A 19,626-nucleotide genomic window follows, 5' to 3' on the forward strand; every position below is an offset into this window, starting at 1 on the left:
TAACTTACAATTAATAATGTACTTGAACAATCTTTAATAATGAAGATACAACAGCATACAAATTTCAACACTTAATAGTTTAAAAAATATAAATTGACTGTTTCCGTAGCCTTTATATCATATTTACAAGTTCCGGTTCATCTTGCTGTGAACGCTCAGATATAATGGACATTAACAGGGTTTTTGATGAAATGAGTTTTGCGGCTTGGGAGTCAACAATCAAATAAACTGTCGACTCCAATCCTTCTATTTGTCCTGATAACAGCGTGAGGACATTCCATTTTATTAGCCCCCGCTGTCCTCACACAGACCAGGAGAGAGACTCCTTACTTTGATAAATCATTTAACGAACCACTCTCCCGAATAAATGTGATGTTACACATATCGCCAAGCGGTCTTAAAAAAAATGTCACCTTCTCGATGTAGAATGGTAATCCTAAAGGCCCTTTTTCTCCTTTCAAAACCTGCGTGATGGTGTGGATTTAGCATGGAAGCAAGAGGTTCTAGCAAACCTTGGAGGGCTGGAGGCGGCCTCCGAAAAGGTAATTCAAAGGCCATTCTTATGTCATGCTTGCTCCCCCAAATAGAGAATGTGGATTTGTTTTCTCACATACAAGCAACAACATGACAACTAGTTATAATTTAAGCTGATTCAACACTCAACTAATTACCATAAAACCATTAAAATCCCAAAATGAAAAAAATATATATACACTCTGTGGCCTTTAAGGGTATTCTCTGGAGAAAAAGGTGTGATTGCATTCAACTGGATACCTTAATATCCAAGGATGTTTGGCAGGAGGAAAACAAAACAAAAAAAAGAATCGAGATCAGGTCGGCGTCCCTCCGCTGGGCGTGAGCTGTTTCCATGGCAATGGTATCAAGGTGAGCATACCTGACAGAGTCTGGTTGAACTACGGGGAAGACAGAAAGTGAAACAGTGACTTGGGATGATAAACTTGGCTTTGTGGCAGCTACCATGACTCCCACACGGAACGTAACATCAATTTTAAAGATAAATAAACGGTGAAAAGACAAGTTTAACTGAGAGACAAAATACTGTGCATCTGAAAGCTACTTTGAATCCCCCCCTGGGAGTAATAGCGTCATTTTGTCTGATCAGGGTGTCCAGATGGAAGCAGAAAATTACTTCAGCCCCCGATAGAAGAAAAGTAGTGAAAATGCATAAGCTGCAGAAATACATAATGTGCAATTACAGCATTTAACTTTGAAGATGATTTGGTACCGAACTGTACTCTCCACTTCTGGGGATTGTTATGCTTTTCAAATATGAAGCAGAGTCTCTTGTGTGCTGGGGGGGGGGGGGGGGAACAAGAGAAGTGTAGCGCTTGCATGGATGGATGTACACTACGATTATTGTACGGTTGAAGTAGAATCAATCAGAAGATTTAAGCTCATTTTGTAGTATCCCTCTTGAGTACAGTACGGTTATTGTGTGGCCCTTTTTGGAAAAGCAGAAGGACCCAACAGGCTTTGCGCGATGGGGCATACTTTAGAACACACGACTAATGAAATGGGTTTCAAAGGCAGAAATACTAAATCCATTACTTTTAAAAGCAAAGAACAAAACAAAACTCTCATTAAGCCTAGCGTTCCATGGGCTTGCTGCTCAGTTTTACCTTCCGTGGGATCGGCGGGGCTGGGGCTGGGATCCCTCAGGTCCAATTCCACGTAGAGAAGCGCCCGTCTGGCTTTAGCAAGGCTCGTGGGGACGTTGGTGTAGTCGGAGCGTCGAAGCTTGTTGTCCAGTGACTGAGCGGACCGAGCTTCTGGACGTGACGGACACCATGTCCGTAGACGACAGTTTGAAAGAAAGCTGTAAATCACTGCCCTCAAGCTTCAAGGAGGAAAGACTAGGTTCTGTAGATCTCCCGTCTCTGGGGAAAGTCAATATGATTGTCTTTATTTTGTGTCAAATGAATCGTTGTGCATAAACCATACAGATTTAGCGTACATTTCCCTTATGGAACATTCAGTTTATTGAAAAATACACTGTAATATAGTTAAAAATTTCTTTAATAATGCGATAGTGTAAAGTCTCCACATACAGTTTGCACAATACTTGTATATGTTCTTGAGAAAATGACAATATACAAGTATAATAACTGTACATCATCTGTACAATGATCTATGATTCAGATGTGTTTTTGAGAATATATGAAAAGCAGCAATCGGTACATCTTGCAATATATTGAAAATATTACTTTGACTTTCAGTATATAATCAGAAAATATTGATTTAAAACATTGGCATACGTGTGCTGCCTATAATTACACGCTGAAACAATGTCAGAATGGTGTTTGACGTAAATCAAAAAAAAAACCTTAGAATAGAACTTAGAATATCAATATATTAATTACATCTCCATACATGAAAACCTCCATAGCATAACAGTTCTTTTCTTACCGAGGAACAGGGTTTGTCGGCGCAAGCGCGGAGCTTTGGGTGGAGCGGCGCACGGAGGATCCTGGGTTCCCAAAATCAGACAAACTATTACGAAAGCCAATGGTGACACGTTGCACTTCCTCCTTGCTTTCCATAGAGCAGTCTGAGAAAACGTACAAAAGCATGAACCAATTATACTTTAAACATGTGTGGATTTCTGACAAGTTAAGCGGGAGAAAATCCGGGTTCAGAAATGTTAACTCCACTCCGGGATTTTGAGTCGAGACACGTGGATTCAAGGTCCAACTAATGAGTGAAAGCGGTTGGATCAGTGGAAACGGGATTATTATTATTTTTTTTAACTTTCTGAATCTGGAATTTTCCAGCTCTTTTTTTTTTTTTTTTTTTGGGAATGCAATTTAATAAAAACACACACAAACCTGAAGTAGGTATCGGTTGTGATAGAGGAGAGTTGGTGAGCTAAAAAAAAAAAAAGGAAAAAGATTGAACCAAAGAGGTCATTCGGAGGCTTTGGTTAAGTTTTGGTTACTTTGGACAGTTGCGCGCTCGGATGCAAGGCAGTCAGAAATAGTTAATTGGGACTGACATGGATTTGTCGGTCCTCAGTTGATGTTTCTAACCCTACCTCCGCGAGGCCTCTGCGCCACTGCTCCGGTGTGACGTAGTTGTCCGAAGCATGACTACACTGTAAGCGGGAGACAAAGACAATTGTTAACAATGGCAGCGTTCCCGTTTCATCCCGCGTGTATAGCTCACATTCAGAGCCGATGAAGCACCCCTGGTCTGGAGGACTGTGAGGGACATGGAAGCAGAGGAAATCGATGAAGTTCCAGGTGTGAGGACGGAGCTTGTTTCGGAAGCTCATGTTCTCCAATCCCACGTCCCAGTTTACCCTCTTATCCGCCTCACTTCAGCAGACTATTTCATATCCCGAGATGTTGGGAAGATGCTGTGCATGGGAGTTTATTTTATTTTTTTGCCGGCGTTCGAGATGTGTCGTGAGGAAATATTGACAACATATTCATGAAAGGACAGAAAGGTCACAAAAACAGTTGTTTTTGTTTTTTTAAACAGTCAATTTTTGTGAGGGTTTCTATTTATTTCATCATTACTCATTAGTATTTTCATGCTTTTTTTTTTTTACTAATCTCCTGACATACACACATACATACACACATACACACACACACACACACACACACTGATAATTTCCGCCCTACGAAGCGGGGAAGCCCTTTTCAGCACAACCTCTGAAAAATGAATTGCATACAATAGGAAGGGATGCTTGGCTTTTGTCTGCAATACAGTATATTAAATGATTTTTTTGATGGAGAGGAACACATTGTCTTCACTTTACAAATGTGCTTTTTTTCTTCCCGGAAGTAGAAGCTACCATAACATTTATGTCTGAAACCTGCTATGCATATTGACCGCATGTACCAGGATGAATCCTGATTTAAATATTCACTTTGTGTTCTTAAGCAACCCATTTGTTAACATGGGCATCACATCATTTTGAATTACAACCGTTAAAATTAGCTCATTCGTCCCTGATATGTGGCTCGTGCAGTAGATGGACAGAAAGCTTTTAGAAGTAGCATTTAAGTCCTTTATCCATGAACGTCATTTGCATAAAGCTTTATAGAGGGCTAAGCACTCCGGTAATGAGGCATCAAAATGCACACACACACGGTTTAATTTAGATTTTTCAGTCATGAAGGCGGATATTATATAATGAGAACGGTCTGATCACACAAAAAGCCGCTACAGGTTTGCACTTGACGGCCTAAATTATATGCACATGAAATTGCCCGTGAAAAGGGTTTAACATGAGCTTCTGGGAAATTTCAGCGCTCAGTAAGCAGGGAGATGAAGGAAACAGATTAGCTTGTGGTGGAGCAAAGAAAGTGCTTTCGTAAGTGATCTGCATAATGAATTGCACATTTTTTCCCCCATCATTTAATTAAGGTTCTATTGTAAAATATGTTTGCACAAAGAAAATATTCCAGAAAAAATTTTTTAAAAACCAAAGTGTAACACAACAGGGATAACCTCTCACTTTAGATAGAACTGGTTGATTACTAAAATTGATTACCTGCAGTCCTTCATGGACGGGGGATTCTGCGAAGAGGAACGGCCTCTGATTCAACCTCCTCGCAACCTCCACAGGGGGGGCCGTCTCACTGCCCCGCGACGGAGAGCGCTGTATCGCTACGTGGTGCTGACCCCCCGCTTCCTGGAGAGAGAGCCCTGTTGGGACCTTGCTCACGCCACGTCCATGTTCCTTACCCCCGACCCCGAGGCTCTGTCGGTCTTTGCCCGATAGAGGGCGCCCTGGAAGAGCCAGGGGGGCTGCCGGGGTCAGAGTGTCCGTCGGGGTCAGGGAGTCCCTCAGGGTCAAGGTGCCCATCGGGGACAAGGTGTCCTTTAAGGCCAGGGGGTCAAGAGTCAAGTTGTCCCTTATTGACAAGATGTCCTTCAGGGCCAGGGTGTCCTTCTGGGTTAAGGTGTTCTTTACGGCCAGGGGGTCAAGGGCCAAGGTGTCCCTCAGGGCCAGGCTGTGTTTCAGGCTCCTGGGAGTGTCGTAGCGCAGTCTGAGAATGTTGGGGATCTGGTACTCGTCGCCGTGCACAAGGGACACGCTGGAGTCGGCGGAGGTAGGACGGGAGGAAAAGGAGGAGGAGGCGGGACTAAAAACCACAGGGAGTGGAGGAGGAGCAACGGGTGTAGAAGGAGGGTGAGGGACAGAAGGAGAAGGTAGACTGGCTTGGGAGCCGAACTCCTCGGCTCCGCCCTGACTGGTGGCGTCCAGGCTGCTGGTGCAGGACGAGAAGCTCCCGGAGGACTGGCTCCCCGAGGCTGTCCCCAAGCCGCTGTCCACGGAGCTCTGCCTCCGACTGCCCTGCAGTTGGAGCCCGGGCGGGTGGAGCTGCTTGGACGAGGACCGGACCGCGGAGCTTCCCACGGAGGCGCTAAACAGTCGCTCGTCCGAACGGGCCGAGCTCTTCAGCGCGGGGGAGCTGGACACCGTCTTGACAGACAGGTGAGACGTGGCGGTCGTCGCGTCCGCCCACATCAGCAGGCGGCTCCCGAAGCTCGTGTCCGATTGGCTGGAGGAAGAGCTGGACATGCTGCTGTGGTCGTCCCCGGCAACAGTGCTGCAGCTGTAAGAGGAGGCTGCAGAAGACAAAAGAATAAAAGTTTTCGGCAATTTCCAAACGAGGAGTGAAACAAAATAAAATCACAGATGAGTAGCGTTTTATGTCTATTTGTGCCTTTTAATGCCTGTTCCTAACAGGGTTCGCAACGTATTCCCTCTACACACTGGTTCAGGCCGTAACCGAACGTACCGGAGCTGATGGGTCGGCTGCAGTGGGACAACATGCTCAGCCGCTTCTCCAGCACTGACGCCTCCCGATTGATCCGTTCCTCCAGCGAGGACGGGCTTGAACTTGGGTCCACTGTGTGACACACACACACACACACACACACACACACACACACACACACACACACACACACACACACACACACACACACACACACACACACACACACACACACACACACACACACACACACACACACACACACACACATTTAACTGGAATATAAAGATTCATATTTAAAAAAATAAATAAATGTGGATGTCTCTGTGTGGACAAGGAGGATTTGGGGACATTTAATGCAATAAACTGGAAATTATTGGACACGTGGATAATAAAACGTTAAGGTGGTGTCATAAGGCTGTTTTACTTAATGAAAAAAAAAAATTACGTAATGAAAATATGGCACCAACATAATGTGAAATTACATTTAGATTGTAATGTATGAATTAATAGCTTACATAAATGTTGGCACAAACAAGTTGTTAAAATAAAGGCCTGTGTGTAGAGAGCGAGCGAGCGAGGGAGGGAGGGTGGATGGATGGGTTCTGTCCACAAGGCCTTTGTGTGCAATGTGGGTCAGTTTGCTTTGGCACTGCTGATGATGCTGCTGGATATCTTGTTGGTAAGCGGTTGGACACACTACACGGAGACACTTTGTTCCATGGCATCGTGTCAAATTCTGCAGCCACACTGAGATTCTGTTGTTTGGACAGCGCAGGGTCGACGCTGAAACATCCAGAGAAGCTGATACAACATTGAAAGGTTCGATCTCCAACCAAGTTCAAGAGGCTCTGAGAGAGTGCTTGTTGTAAGTTAAGCTTTCACGGTGTGAGTTATTAATCATAGTTTCAAGTTATCTTTACATTTTCAAACCAGTATCTGTTTGGTGGCTTGGCTAGAGAAGTTAAAGTTACTTATACCAGCTTTCTATTTGTTAACTAATCATTTGATTGCTAGAATGTACCGTAGGCAGATTTTGCTCATGTTTAGTGGAGTGCTATTGTAATAATTTAGTGATTGACTAACAAAAATATTGGCAGAATTTTGTCATTGCATTATCATTTGCATTATGGTCTGGAATTTGATTAGATAAGTGTTTTACTTATAAAACACCAAGTAAACGTCAATAATGCTTGTACGTAAGTAAATATAAGTATATATATGGTATTTATATGGTATATGGTGCTTCATAGTAAAGAGTAAAGCAAATATGAATATTTATTGTGGTCTCATTAAAGAATTTAATCCAAAACCTATAAAAGAGATACCCTAGCTTTAAGGCAAGAACAATGTTATAAGTTGATAACATACCCATTTTTTCCTCATCTGTTTTGCAAATTCATTCTCAATAGAGATTATACCATTCATAATAATAAAAGTTGATATTCCTGTTACTAATTGAGGTGCCTTTTGTGTTCACTGTAGCAACAATTGCCCAATCTAATTGCACTAACTAAACCCCCAGACCCGTCTTTGGCCGACACACTGTGGTGACAACCACACATTCCATCAAGTCCACTGGTTTCTTTGACCTGTTGAAGCTCAATTAAAACGCTGTTCGTGCCCCTGCTTCAGCATTGTGCACGTTCATTCACCCTCTGCTGTGCGTGGTGCGGTGGTGTGGTTTCTGTGTGAGGGTTTAAGTGGAATCATGTTCTCTTTCACGTTGTTTTGGCCGAGCCCCCGTCTCAGGGCTGTAGCCCTTTTAGAAATGCCTGTAAAGTTAGCGGTATGGGCACAATGTATAGACACACGCACACACGCACGCAAGCACGTACGACGTGTCCCTTGGCCTGTCGCCTGAGAAACATACTCGCTAAATGTCCATGCTAAGAACCCAGTAAAACCCTTCGAGGGAATGTCACAAAGTCACATAGCGCCAATGATGGATTTCCCATATTTTATGGCTGCGGGGCCCTTTCACACATGACCTGGGACAGCAGGGGAGGTGCTGCTAATGTTTTCAAGGAGAAAGGAAAAACCCTTTGTCAGCAACTGATGCTGAGCTCTATAGGTGTTTGCAGGTTTGTGTAGGCAGCAGATGTGTCCATGATTATGTTTGCACTTTTGTGTGTGTATCAGCATGTGTGCAAGCGCTCGTGTGTGCAAGAGCATGAAGAGAGAGGGAGATAGAAGAGAGAGAGAGAGAGAGCACTACCTGGCAAGGCGGGTCGGAGGCCATGAGGCGTCCTGCTGGGGGAGATGCCTCTGACGATGCAGTCGAAGAGGAAGCTGATCTGCTCCCCTTCCAAACAGGAGAGGAAGAACACGCCGGTCCCTGGAGAGAGAGTGAAAGAGAAAAGGGAATGAGAGTGAGGCATAGAACATGATGGGGGAGTCGTACATCGAGCCACAGAGATGGAAGGAGGAATGGGCTCCCTCTGTGGCTCTGCCTCAAACTGTGTGAGTTTGAAAAGTGAGAGTGGAAATCTTAAATAAAACACCTGAAGAGCAATACTATACTTACTTTTACTTTGAATCTCTTTTTTATATTGTAAATTTTCGTTTTAATAAGGTTACTTCTTGTGTAAATAACGTATTGCTTGTGAATATCTTGCATTGATACTGGAGGGGAGAGCATTCAATTGGAGGCACTGGATCAACTTAAAATAATTGGTTTAATTTGTTCAAGACATTTTTAACTTAACTTTAATTGTGCATCTTTTTCAACTTCAAGTTGAGAATGCTTAAGAAATATATATTTGCCAAATTTACTACATTTTTTTTTTTAATCCAATGACGCCAATGTTATATTTTTTCAGTGTACTTTTGACCTCTCGTCACCTTATATTATTGTTTTTCTTTTATCCTTGCATTGTTGGCATCGGCTTAAAGATCGGTGATTTCCTGCTTTAAACACGGCCCCCAACACCCTCCTGGTTGCATCCCTCTCCTTTTCTCCCTCATTTACTCCCATAACTATGACAGGACGAGGCCACGTGTTGCCGTTCCAGCTTTCCTGGACTTAACAGGATTAACTCTGTTTTGTTGATACACGTCATCTGATGTTTGTATGTTTCTTTTTCCATGTACAAGTTGTTTATTTCTATGTTTACTTGTCTCACGTGTGGTGAATCACCCCCTCTTGGGGTAGTAATGATGATTAGTTGTTTATATTTATAAAAACATGGTCAGATCGTTCTCAAAAGAGCGGGATTGTTGGTTCTGTGTAACAAAAAGCTGTGCTCTTGTCATCCTACAGCTCGTTCACAGGACAGAGTTATTGCAGCAGTTCTTGATTAAAGAATGAATTAAGAGTTGCATTGCAGGTTGAGAAGTTGAACTCCACTTGCAGACTAACTCTGTCCTAGATGCAATGGCACAAATACTGTGCACCCCGCATGCTGACAGAACAGGGTAAATAAATATAAAAGAAATCTGTGATTTCCCACGATGGATGAATAAAGTATCTCTCTATCCAAGATGAAGTATTTCATTGCTTAGACAACACTGGCTGCACTGTATTCGACCAATCAAACTTAGAAACTTGTGAAATTAAAAGGATATCAAACATTTTCAGGAACCCTGCGAATGAGCAATAACACGGCGCTCATCCTTCTCAGGTCCTTGGTCGCCAAGCATTGTACTCCAAGGTTCCTCTGAGCAGAACAGAACTAGCTCCATCCTGAGGTTTCATAATAAAACCTTGCTTTTTCCCCTCACACAAAGGTAAAAGCACAAGGAAACACACCACGAACAAAAAGTCACATAACACTGAGACATTGAAAACACAACTGTGAAATAAAACAAACATTCACTGGGGTTTTGTGATGGAAATACAAAATCAAATTATGTTCTGTGCCACAAATAACTGCTTGACTGCTTATTGGGACAAAAGTGTGGAATACGGAAGTGTCAGTCATCCGCTGCCAGAGGACTGTTTCTGTCGTGTCAAATGCAATAACATCTCTGGAGCAGATTGGAAAACTGCCGTGTCTTTTCTTTCACCCCTCCCCCATTCCACTAAAGGCAGAAGTGTTTTTCCCCTGCTGCTTTATGAGTTCATGTTTGATAGTACAATGCTGAACATTTATAGGTTTACAACAATGGAAAAGAAATACTTCTATTGTAGTATTTCTATTGTTATGCCATTTCAAGTGAGGACAATAAAAAAACAAAATAAAAAACAGATCTGATCGATGTGCAATCCACGTATTAACAGGGAGATAATTCAGCGCCAGTGAGCGTCAGTCTTTCTGGTCCATCCAAGTCACAGCGTCCTGTATAACATTCTCAGTCAGTGCAAATGTGCTTTCCAAGCATACAACTCCAGTTCAGTTAAAACGGCTTGTACTTGGCTGAAAAAATGAATAGTAAAAATAAAAAATAAAAAGGAAAATACTGAGAATCTTCTAGCACTGAATTCAATCTTGACAGATATATTCCATCAGCTTTAAAAAAATTCTGAACAAGCCATAGTCCAAAAATGAGCAAACAAATCCAATACACTAGTTAATTATTATTATTCTTTAGCTTTGCCGGATAAAAACCAGCACACACACACACAGAGAGACAGAGAGAGAAAAAATAATGGGTAAGAAGGTAAAGAATACCGACATTATGCACTGGGGGCATGTGCACATCGGTTGAAATTTCTTCTTTGTCACACATAACGACTGGGCACATTACACTGAATGAAATCCCTGCAGTTCAACAGTTCAGTCTGGACAATTCACAATAATACATTTTTAATGATTCAATTACAACCACACACGGCTAAATGAAGACTGCTGGAAAATATCTATGAAAATGATCACTTGTTCTCTGGAATTAGACCAACTGTCTGTTGAAGTTTCAACCACCTCATCCACAGTGTGATTATAGACAGTGTATTAGAGGGGGAAAAATATATAATAATAATAATAATAATAATAAAAATAATAATAATAATAATAATAATAATAATAATTCAACTTAGACCTTCCGATGGGTTTTTGGCAAATGCAAATGTATTAAATTCCACAACTCAAACGGCTGAAAAAGAAGCATTGAATGTGCCACAAATGTCAATGGCTCATTCAATAGTCACATTAAAACATATCGGACAAAGCTTCAGCAATAACTGTGGTAAACTGAGCCAATTTCCACGCGCTTCCCTTACAAGATGTGACTTTGTTTTGGAAGACTAGGATGACACGTCGTTAAATCGATGCGATGCTGCACAACAATCAATAATGGTGTCACAGCACAACAAAGAGGCAGAGCAATACACCGGGTATACTGGGCCAACTGCTGGGAGGTATCACATCTCGAAGGAACCGTGTTTGTAAGCGAGTTCATGTTTGTATCGGTGCGCAGCGGAGAGATCACAACCCGGAGATGTCAGCTTAAAATTGCTTTTCCAAAGTTCAGAAGGCTTCAACAGATATCCTTTCACAATAGCATTTTCAGCCACGTCTGTGCCCACTGCCTGTCTCTGTGGACCTATGGGAGTGTGCACGTGCGGATTTAGCCAATGTTGTCCATGTGAAATAGGATATTTATCGGCTTAAATATCGAAATATCAAGGCACAGAGAAATGGTCCACGCGGAGCCACACTATTACACAACATAGAGCTAATGCACACGTCCTGCAGGGTCACGTCAGAAGGCCTGGACGCGTTTCGGGTCCAAGACAAGGTCCCACCCTCAGCCTCGAGGCTTTGGTCCCTTTCTCAGCCGGTTGTAGGAGAGCTACTAAAATACAAAAAGACAGCTCACTAGACTGTAGATGTGTTTGCTGCCAAGGTGTGTGTGTGTATGTGTATGTGTGTGTGTGTGTGTATCACACCAGTAAAATGTCTGCCAGCACACCGTCACATCTCTGCTGCCAGAAGTTGGATCTTCCTACAAGCTGCTGCTTTTAGTTGCTCTTTGGTCAGGCGCTATGGAAGTTAGTCAGCAATTATTTCAATAAAAACCACAGACAACTGTCGCTCACTCCAGCTCCTTGAAGTGAGAAGTTTTATGCAGAGCTGCATAAAGCGCCCACGGCCCTGAAGCCAATAACATTTACTGTTGCTCTATGTGGGTTTACTCTCCATGAACTAAAGCTGGTTATCATCTGGACTTTACAGCCTTCATAAACATTATGACCAGGGCCCGACCAAATTCACGCTACATTTTGCTCAATTTTTTACAGACCCAAATTCTCAAACATAACAGATTTCAAAAAGAAAAAAGCACCATGACATTTCACGGCCTGAAGTTTTATCCTGTGTCGTGCTTACATCCAACCGCACCCATATCACACTTTGAGGGTGGAGCGTCACCTGCCCTCTGTCACTGTGACCACACCGGCGCTTTGGCGATCCTTTGTTGCACACCCACACACCCGCCATTTTTCCCCTCAAGTCCTCACAATATTTGGCATTGGCAATGTCACTTCTCTGTGACCGTAGCACACCAGGGACCCAGCCGCGGTGGAGGACAGCGTTCTCGTGGAATACATGTACATGTCCTGAGGTAAGTCAGCAGACACGTTCGCATGTAAGCTTATACGCGCGTTTAGGTCTAGATACATGCCAGGCACGTCAGCTGCTGATCACACATCTCTCTCTTCTGCTTCCCTCTCTCTAAACTCGTGCCAAAAGTTGCCGCCGTCTCCCCCCCCCCCCACCGAACACCGCTGGGAACAAATGTACGTAAATAAAAGGCAGACGGCCCTGACGCATGGCCACCAGGGGGCGCGCAGTTGGCCGCGTGACCGACGAGAGAGGAGAACGGTATTTATAGCCGTATAGCTGTGCAATGAAACTAGACCCTTCAGACCTCAGTTATTTCTGTAGGAGCCACAAGTCTGTTCTCTCACACACACACACACACACACACACACACACACACACACACACACACACACACACACACACACACACACACACACACACACACACACACACACACACACACACACACACACACACACACACACCCCAGTTCCACTTATCCACTTGACAGTCTCGCTTTATCCCATATTTTAAAGATAGTATTGTATCAGATCATAGCATCTAGTTGAGTGAAAGTTGTCATAAATAATCCTATTGTCAACTCCATGTTAACACTCCCTCTACGTGCCCTTGCACCCCCTTATCTCACACTTCACGCACGCGCTCGCTCCGAACTCCTTCCGACCCAATCACAAAATGCCTCTCATTCCTTGCATACAGTCACACACACAGGCGCACACCCTCCACACACACACACACACACACACACACACACACACACACACACACACACACACACACACACACACACACACACACACACACACACACACACACACACACACACACACGGTTTATAGCTGTTTACCCCTGCTGCTTATATGAGAGTTCATAATGGGGACGACATTTTACCCCTCAATCGCTTACACACTAAAACTGTCCATCAGCAAAACATTGCCAACCAATCAGCTCTCAGTGGAAAGACTCATTTCTAGAAAAAAAAGACCTTGACTCTTATCTAGTCTTTAATAATCGCATACATAGATTCCCACACACACACCAAAAAAAACAAAACATTTCCCTCTCATATTACCCCACGAATACAAGCATCAAATGAAGTTGAGTTTTACATTTTAGGTTGAAACGAGTACTACATGACAGATCTATCAACCAGTAATTATGAAAGAATAAGACAGAAAGAGGACGGTTCCATGAAGATTTCTCTTGAATGACAAGAAAGAACATCGTTTGTTGGCTTGCAGTGCATCAAATTGACGAAGCAACTGAGCTTCACTAACAAGTATTGGTTAAATAAATTATTTCTCTGGATTGAGTATCGATTGAAACGGTGCGTTTCAATCCTTCTCCGTCCTCTTAAATCGCTGTGAGGGGCATGTTGGGAGGAAAGAAAATGGTCTGGAAGTGGCACATTTGGTCTACAGGCCCCCCGGTAGCTTGTAAAGCCCCCCAATTTACAAGCTAATTCCACTACGACAGTAAAACAATCAACACGGAAGTGCCCTCCAAGTCCTTATTGGCCTCCAGCAAAGTCTGTGTGGTAAAGGAACAACGGATGGCTGCAGCTCAAGTGTTCCAGCATTTGGGTTAGTCGGACATTTCTAAGCCAAAGCAAGGAAGTTACTAAACTCGTTACTCCAATACTCACAGTATCCACAGCGAGTCCCGCCCTCGAACACAAAGCCGTTGGGCACGGCGCCGTAGCGGCGGAGCTCGGAGAGCTTCCACTGACCGGCGACGACCGGAGGGAAGTCCCTGGTGAGGACCAAGAGGTCGTTGCAGAGGTGGAGCGAAGCCGGACCGCACTCCAGTTTGGTGCCCGGCTGCACGTTAACACTGAACCTGTGGACTGGCGGAAGGGGACGGGATCGGCAAGAAGGATGAAGAGGGATAGGGAGGGACGGAGAAGGTTTGGGAGAGGTTTTAGAATCCAGGGTTATCGTCTGCACTGTTCATGGACCAGCATCAACCAGGCAGCAGATAAGCTGCCAAAACAAACTTAACGGAGGAGAAATGCACACAGAGTAATAGTAATCACAGCCAGAGACAAAAAGACACAGCTGGATTTTCAACAGGTATAATGAAAATTAAGGGGTCCTTTGATTTCGATTTGAACTGGTCATCGCCGTGTCTGCATTTCTGTGGCCCTTTCCAGCACCACCTCCAGGTATTAACGGTCAGTCCTTGCTCTGTGTTTCCCTCTGGGAGCGGTGGGGGGGGGGGGTTCAAAACCACTATATGCCGCTCTTATATGGAATGTTAAACCGCATCACTCAAATGTAATCACTGCCAGTCTGTCTGGCACGGCCCACCCAGCCTGCAGCTGTCAAACCAATAGATGAATCCATCCAGCATAATGTGGGATTTCATTCCTTATGATGGCACTCTGCTCGCAGCGAGCTTCCTTTTGCATAATTCAGCCTTTTCTCCTCCTGTCATTACCATTCTCCGCTGACAAAATGAAAGGTGCCGAGAAGTGGACACGGGAGAGGCACAAAGACGAACAAAAGACGACGTCTGATGAAATAAAGATTCGACATCTCCACACCGTTCCCCACGTCAGCTTTTTGACTTCTCTCCGCCAGTGAACTGCCGAGCCTTGGGCCTAAAAAGCCGAAAGCATTTAGAATGACCGTACACAGACACGTGTCTACAGATGTTTCCCATTCATCATTTTTATTTAATTATTAAACAATGAGAGGGAGGGTATTGGCAGAACGGTACACCCCAAAGAGCACATTATGAAAACCACACCTTATAGCAGAGGTCGGGAACCTATGGCTCGTGAGCCAATTATGGCACTTTCAATGACGGCAAATGGCTCGCAGAAAAATTTGAGTTGACATTTTTTAACACGATAATTAATCAGTAATAAATAATTATACTGTGTCATTTTAAAGTAAACCTTATAAATGAAATTTGTTTTGAAAATAAAATTCCAAATATAAATATTCTGATCGATTTTAATCTGCCGACACCAAAAATAAATTTTCATTGGGTAAAGCGGAGCGATACGGGTCGTTTTAAGGTCAAGAAATAAACTCCTCCTTTTCGTCAGGTAGCCACTAGCCAGCTGATTGATCTGCTTCGAACCCTTGAGACGGAAAAGAAAAAAAGATGAGGATTATCGTGCGTTCCAGGCCGAGTGGACAGATGAATTTGCCTTTGTGGAAAGAGCAGGATCTGCATCGATGAAACGGTCAAATGTAAAGCAGCACTTCAATATGCACCATGCTTCATTTGCATACAAATATCCAGCTGGGGACAGCAGGAAAAAGGCTTGCGAAGAGCTATAGCAGAGAGTACAAACCATTCAGCAGCAACTTCGTGGATCGACCAAGCAAGGTGACGGGAAATCTGCTAGCTTTGCTGGTGCTTTGGCAATAGTCAAGAATGGAAAGCCGTTCACAGATGGCGAGTATGCCAAAACATTCATGCTTGATGTGGCCAATGAACTGTTTGGTGCCTTCTCCAATAAAGACAAGATAAACAAACAAATAAAAGACATGCCTCTGTCAGCAAGAACTGTTCACGATCGTACCATCATGAAGGCAAATCAAGTCGAGGAAATGCAAATTAAGGACATAAACGCAGGGACCTTTTCTCTCCCTTTAGGTGAGTCAGTTTAGTATAATTGACAGGTACACTGCAGGTGACACTGCGGGAGGAAAGTGTTGCCGTTTTGCCAATGAAGGGATCAACAAGAGGAGAGGATTTATTTAAGTCTTTCATGGAGTTTGCTAAAGAAAAAAAATCTAGCGATGGATAAACTTATTTCTGTGTGTACTGATGGTGCACCCTGCATGTTGGGGAAGAACAAAGGATTTGTAGCGCTTCTTCGTGAACATGAAAAGAGAGCGATCCTAGGGCTCCCTTGCATTCTGCACCAGGAGGCGCTTTGTGCGCCAACGTGTGGTGAGCAGCTTGGTGAGGTGATATCGCTGGTCGTTCGAGTGGTCAACTTCATTGTTGCCCGAGCTTTAAATGATCGCCAGTTCGAAGCACTGTTAGACGAAGTTGGGAATAATTATCCCGTTCTGCTTTTACACAGCAATGTGCGTTGGTTGTCACGGGGGAAGGTGCTCAGCCGAGAGAAATCCGGACTTTTCTTGAAATGAAAAGCGTGGCGCATCCTGAGCTAACCAACACCGAATGGCTCCTGTAGTTTGACTATCTCGTGGACATAACTGACCAGCTGAACCAACTCAATATAAGAATGCAAGGTATAGGAAATACAGTCTTATGCCTTCAACAAGCAGTGTTTGCATTTGAAAGCAAACTGGAACTCTTTATCAGGGACATTGAAACAGGTCGTCTTCTGCACTTTGAAACACTGCGACAATTTAGAGATGCGTGCGTAAGCAAGTGACCCCACTCAACATTTTGATCTCCAGCAGACAGCTGGCTTTACGTCTAATCTCCTGCAGTCATTCAAGCGGCGCTTTGGAGAATTTTGCGAGCGGGATGGTCTTTTTAAATGTATCACTCATCCACACGAGTGTGAAGTGGACAAAGCCGACCTGACACGCATCCCCAGGGTCTCCATCAGAGACTTTGGGCTGGAAGTTGCTGACCTGAAGGCGTCAGTCATGTAGGTGAGCAAGTTGAAGTCACTTAATGGAGAGCTGGAAAGAGCTGGCGAGTGAACACTAGTGGACAGAAATGAAAAAACTTCAACCTAAAGATCAGCTGATACTGAAAACACACAACGAGCTTCCATTTACATACCACACAATGCAGCGTGAGTATTGCCATATTGACCATGTTTGGCTCTACATATGCAAGTGAGCAGTCTTTCTCACATCTGAGTAACATTAAGACCAACCTACACTCACGTTTAACTGATGGAAGCCTCAACACCTGCATGAAGCTTAACCTCCCTACTTACCAGACTACAAGGCCATCAGCAAAACCATGCAGCACCAGAAGTGGCATTAATGGTAAGACGTATTTAATTTATTATTTCTTATCTACAGTATAACAACAATATTATTATGAAGATATTATATATATATATATATATATATATAGTGCTTTTAGTGCTCAGAGACGTGTTATACTTAAAAAAAAAAGTATGTCTTACTTAATAAATGCACGCATAGAGTTGCATTCAATTTAATTAAATATTATATGGCTCACAAGGAAATACATTTAGAAATATTTGGCTTTTATGGCTCTCCCAACCAAAAAGGTTCCCGACCCCTGCCTTATAGAATTCATGGGCCTTTGACAGAACCAAGTCGATTCCCCGGACTGGGGACCCGGGAGATGATCTCCAACCGCCCGCGGCCCTCCCCGACACGATGCCCTTCACGTCCCAAAACATCACAGCGTGGATTCTTCCCCTCTAACTTAAGTCCCACTGACCGCACCGCTGACCTTCTCCGAGGCTGTGGCGGATCCGAGCGTCCCACGCGGCCAGGGCCTCACGACTGTGGAAGCCCAGAGCCACGCTGTACGCCAGGCACAGGATGGAGAGGCTGTAGGCCACCCCATCGTACCCGGGTCCGGGCTCCAACCCGCAGATCTCCTGGTGGACGGAAGGAATCAGGAAGGGCAGGAGAGATGAGATGATGAGACTTCAAGGAACAAGCTGAACTGGGTTAAACTAGACGGCAGGTACGAAGGAGTCGTGGCAATCCAATGTAATACATGACATCTGTTTGGGAAGTCTGAACACTCTAAGCTCCACTATGGTCCATATAATGAATTATTTTTATCATGATCAGTCTGATTAGTTAATTTGAGAAAACAATCCAAGGATACATTTCCCTTTTCAATATAATATGCCTTTAAAAAAGAGTTCCCCCAATGTTGGTCTAAAACACTTGTATAGGGGGATAATTGGATAGGGGGAACAATGAAGAGTGAATTTAGTAGTGGAAGAGTTTGAGAATGATATATCAAATAATACAATTTGGAAGGTTTCCTCTTCTATACAGTATGACAGGACAAAAAAAAAACTTGACGTGGAAGTGAACTGGAAGTGATTAAGTGTCTTGTTTAAAGAGCATAATTGACCAGGGAGCTGTCCTTTAACCATTATTAAAAGCCTTGACGGCACTAGCATCGTTTTTTTTGGGGGGCTGAACATTCAAGAAGACTACAGACAGAAAGCAGCTTAAATCTACCACCCACAGACTAGACATCCTCAGTAAATCCACAGTCGTCTTATTGGTGTGAGCTCACTTTGCCAGACCTTTCTCCAGGTATCGGCTGATATTCACTCGACATTGGTAAAATAAAAATAAAACATCCGTATTACCTCTAGTGTTACATTGACCTTTTCCTTGCGGTGCCGATTTTTCTCCTTTTCTCTCCTCTTGTCTTTGTAAACCTGAAGAGTAAGACAGTCTGTGTGTGTGTGTGTGTGTGTGTGTGTGTGTGTGTGTGTGTGTGTGTGTGTGTAGAGACAGAAAGAAGCAGACAGACGTACAGCAGGCTGAGACAACATTTAGGTGCATTTTTCTTATCAATTAGGGAAAGTGTCTCTCTTAATATTTTCCAATTCCCAGGCGCGTGCTTGTCAACATCACAGCCGTCACAACAAACCCCAAAACGATGAACAAGACAAACTCCACGCGTACGCAGACACCAGCACGCTTGTGCATGTATCCAACCGTGAAGAGGCTCAATTCCCATCCATCGTGTTAAAGTGGAAATCCATCATCACGCTGCATTAAGCCATTTAACGGACGCTTTTGTCCAAAGTGACTTAGATGAAGTACATTTTGTTGGTAGTATCAAATCACTGTATATCAGTGTTACAGCCAGGGAAAGGAACACTCACTTAGTGACAAGCAATAAGGCAATTTTACGGATGAAGCAGGTGGCGGGGAGCATGCAGGAGGAGCGCCTCAATAATGCCAATACATTGAATGGCTGTCATCTAAAAGAAATTAAAATTAAATAAAAAAAGTACCAGCTAATAAAAAATAAATAGAAGTAATTAAAAAAAATAAAAACGACAATGTTACGGATTACCACTTTCAATGGATATCGACGCAACTCGCAAGATGCTGGGCCACTTGGTTAAATGTCGCCGGTTTCACGTGAATATGGATTCGTGGGTCTTAAACATGGTAAAAAGCACATCCCATCGACAGGGCGGACATCACATCCCTCTCATCTCAAGTGTTATCTCATTCCTCTCGTTTCAGGTGGACATCACACCCCGCTCGTTTCAAGTGTTGCGCAGCCGCTACGCGTGTCGTCGCCGCCGCGACTCGATACGCGCGCTGTGCGCTGCGGTGGCGCGCAGCCAGCGGCCACTTGGCGAGCGTCAATTAAATTAACGCGGGGGAAAAAAAAAAAAATCAACCGGGGTGAGTCGGACAAATATACCACATAATTAACCTGTGCGAGTG

The 19,626-nt window shown here is 43.8% G+C and overlaps 1 protein-coding gene across 2 annotated transcripts; it reads right to left on the reverse strand.

The window, feature by feature from the left end:
- Window positions 1-17: 17 nt before the first annotated feature.
- Window positions 18-19,626, reverse strand: dok7b (docking protein 7b). Of its 2 annotated transcripts, none has more exons than XM_079999744.1 (11): window positions 18,525-19,626; window positions 17,639-17,789; window positions 13,908-14,108; window positions 7,975-8,094; window positions 5,778-5,888; window positions 4,523-5,604; window positions 3,053-3,112; window positions 2,847-2,886; window positions 2,428-2,569; window positions 1,641-1,787; window positions 18-914 (listed from the first exon to the last, which is right to left on the reverse strand). In XM_079999744.1, the coding sequence occupies exons 1-10, from the start codon at window positions 18,711-18,713 to the stop codon at window positions 1,715-1,717; spliced, it is 2,169 nt and encodes a 722-aa protein (XP_079855870.1). In that variant the 5' UTR covers window positions 18,714-19,626; the 3' UTR covers window positions 18-914; window positions 1,641-1,714. The 2 variants fall into 2 exon arrangements, with proteins under 2 accessions (XP_079855870.1, XP_079855869.1); XM_079999743.1 differs by having other exon boundaries at window positions 1,641-1,898.

This window comes from Zeus faber (assembly GCF_960531495.2).
Source record: "Zeus faber genome assembly, chromosome: 4".
Taxonomy (NCBI): Eukaryota; Metazoa; Chordata; class Actinopteri; order Zeiformes; family Zeidae; genus Zeus; species Zeus faber.

Excerpts from the sequence above, each read along its gene's own strand:
- dok7b (XM_079999743.1), bottom strand. The coding sequence starts at position 18,713 with ATGTTGTCTCAGCCTGCTGTACGTCTGTCTGCTTCTTTCTGTCTCTAC. Across the intron at positions 8,095-13,907 it reads CGGGACTCGCTGTGGATACT|GGACCGGCGTGTTCTTCCTC; the intron begins GTGAGTATTGGA and ends CTCTCTCTCCAG. Across the intron at positions 2,570-2,846 it reads ACAACCGATACCTACTTCAG|ACTGCTCTATGGAAAGCAAG; the intron begins GTTTGTGTGTGT and ends ACGTTTTCTCAG.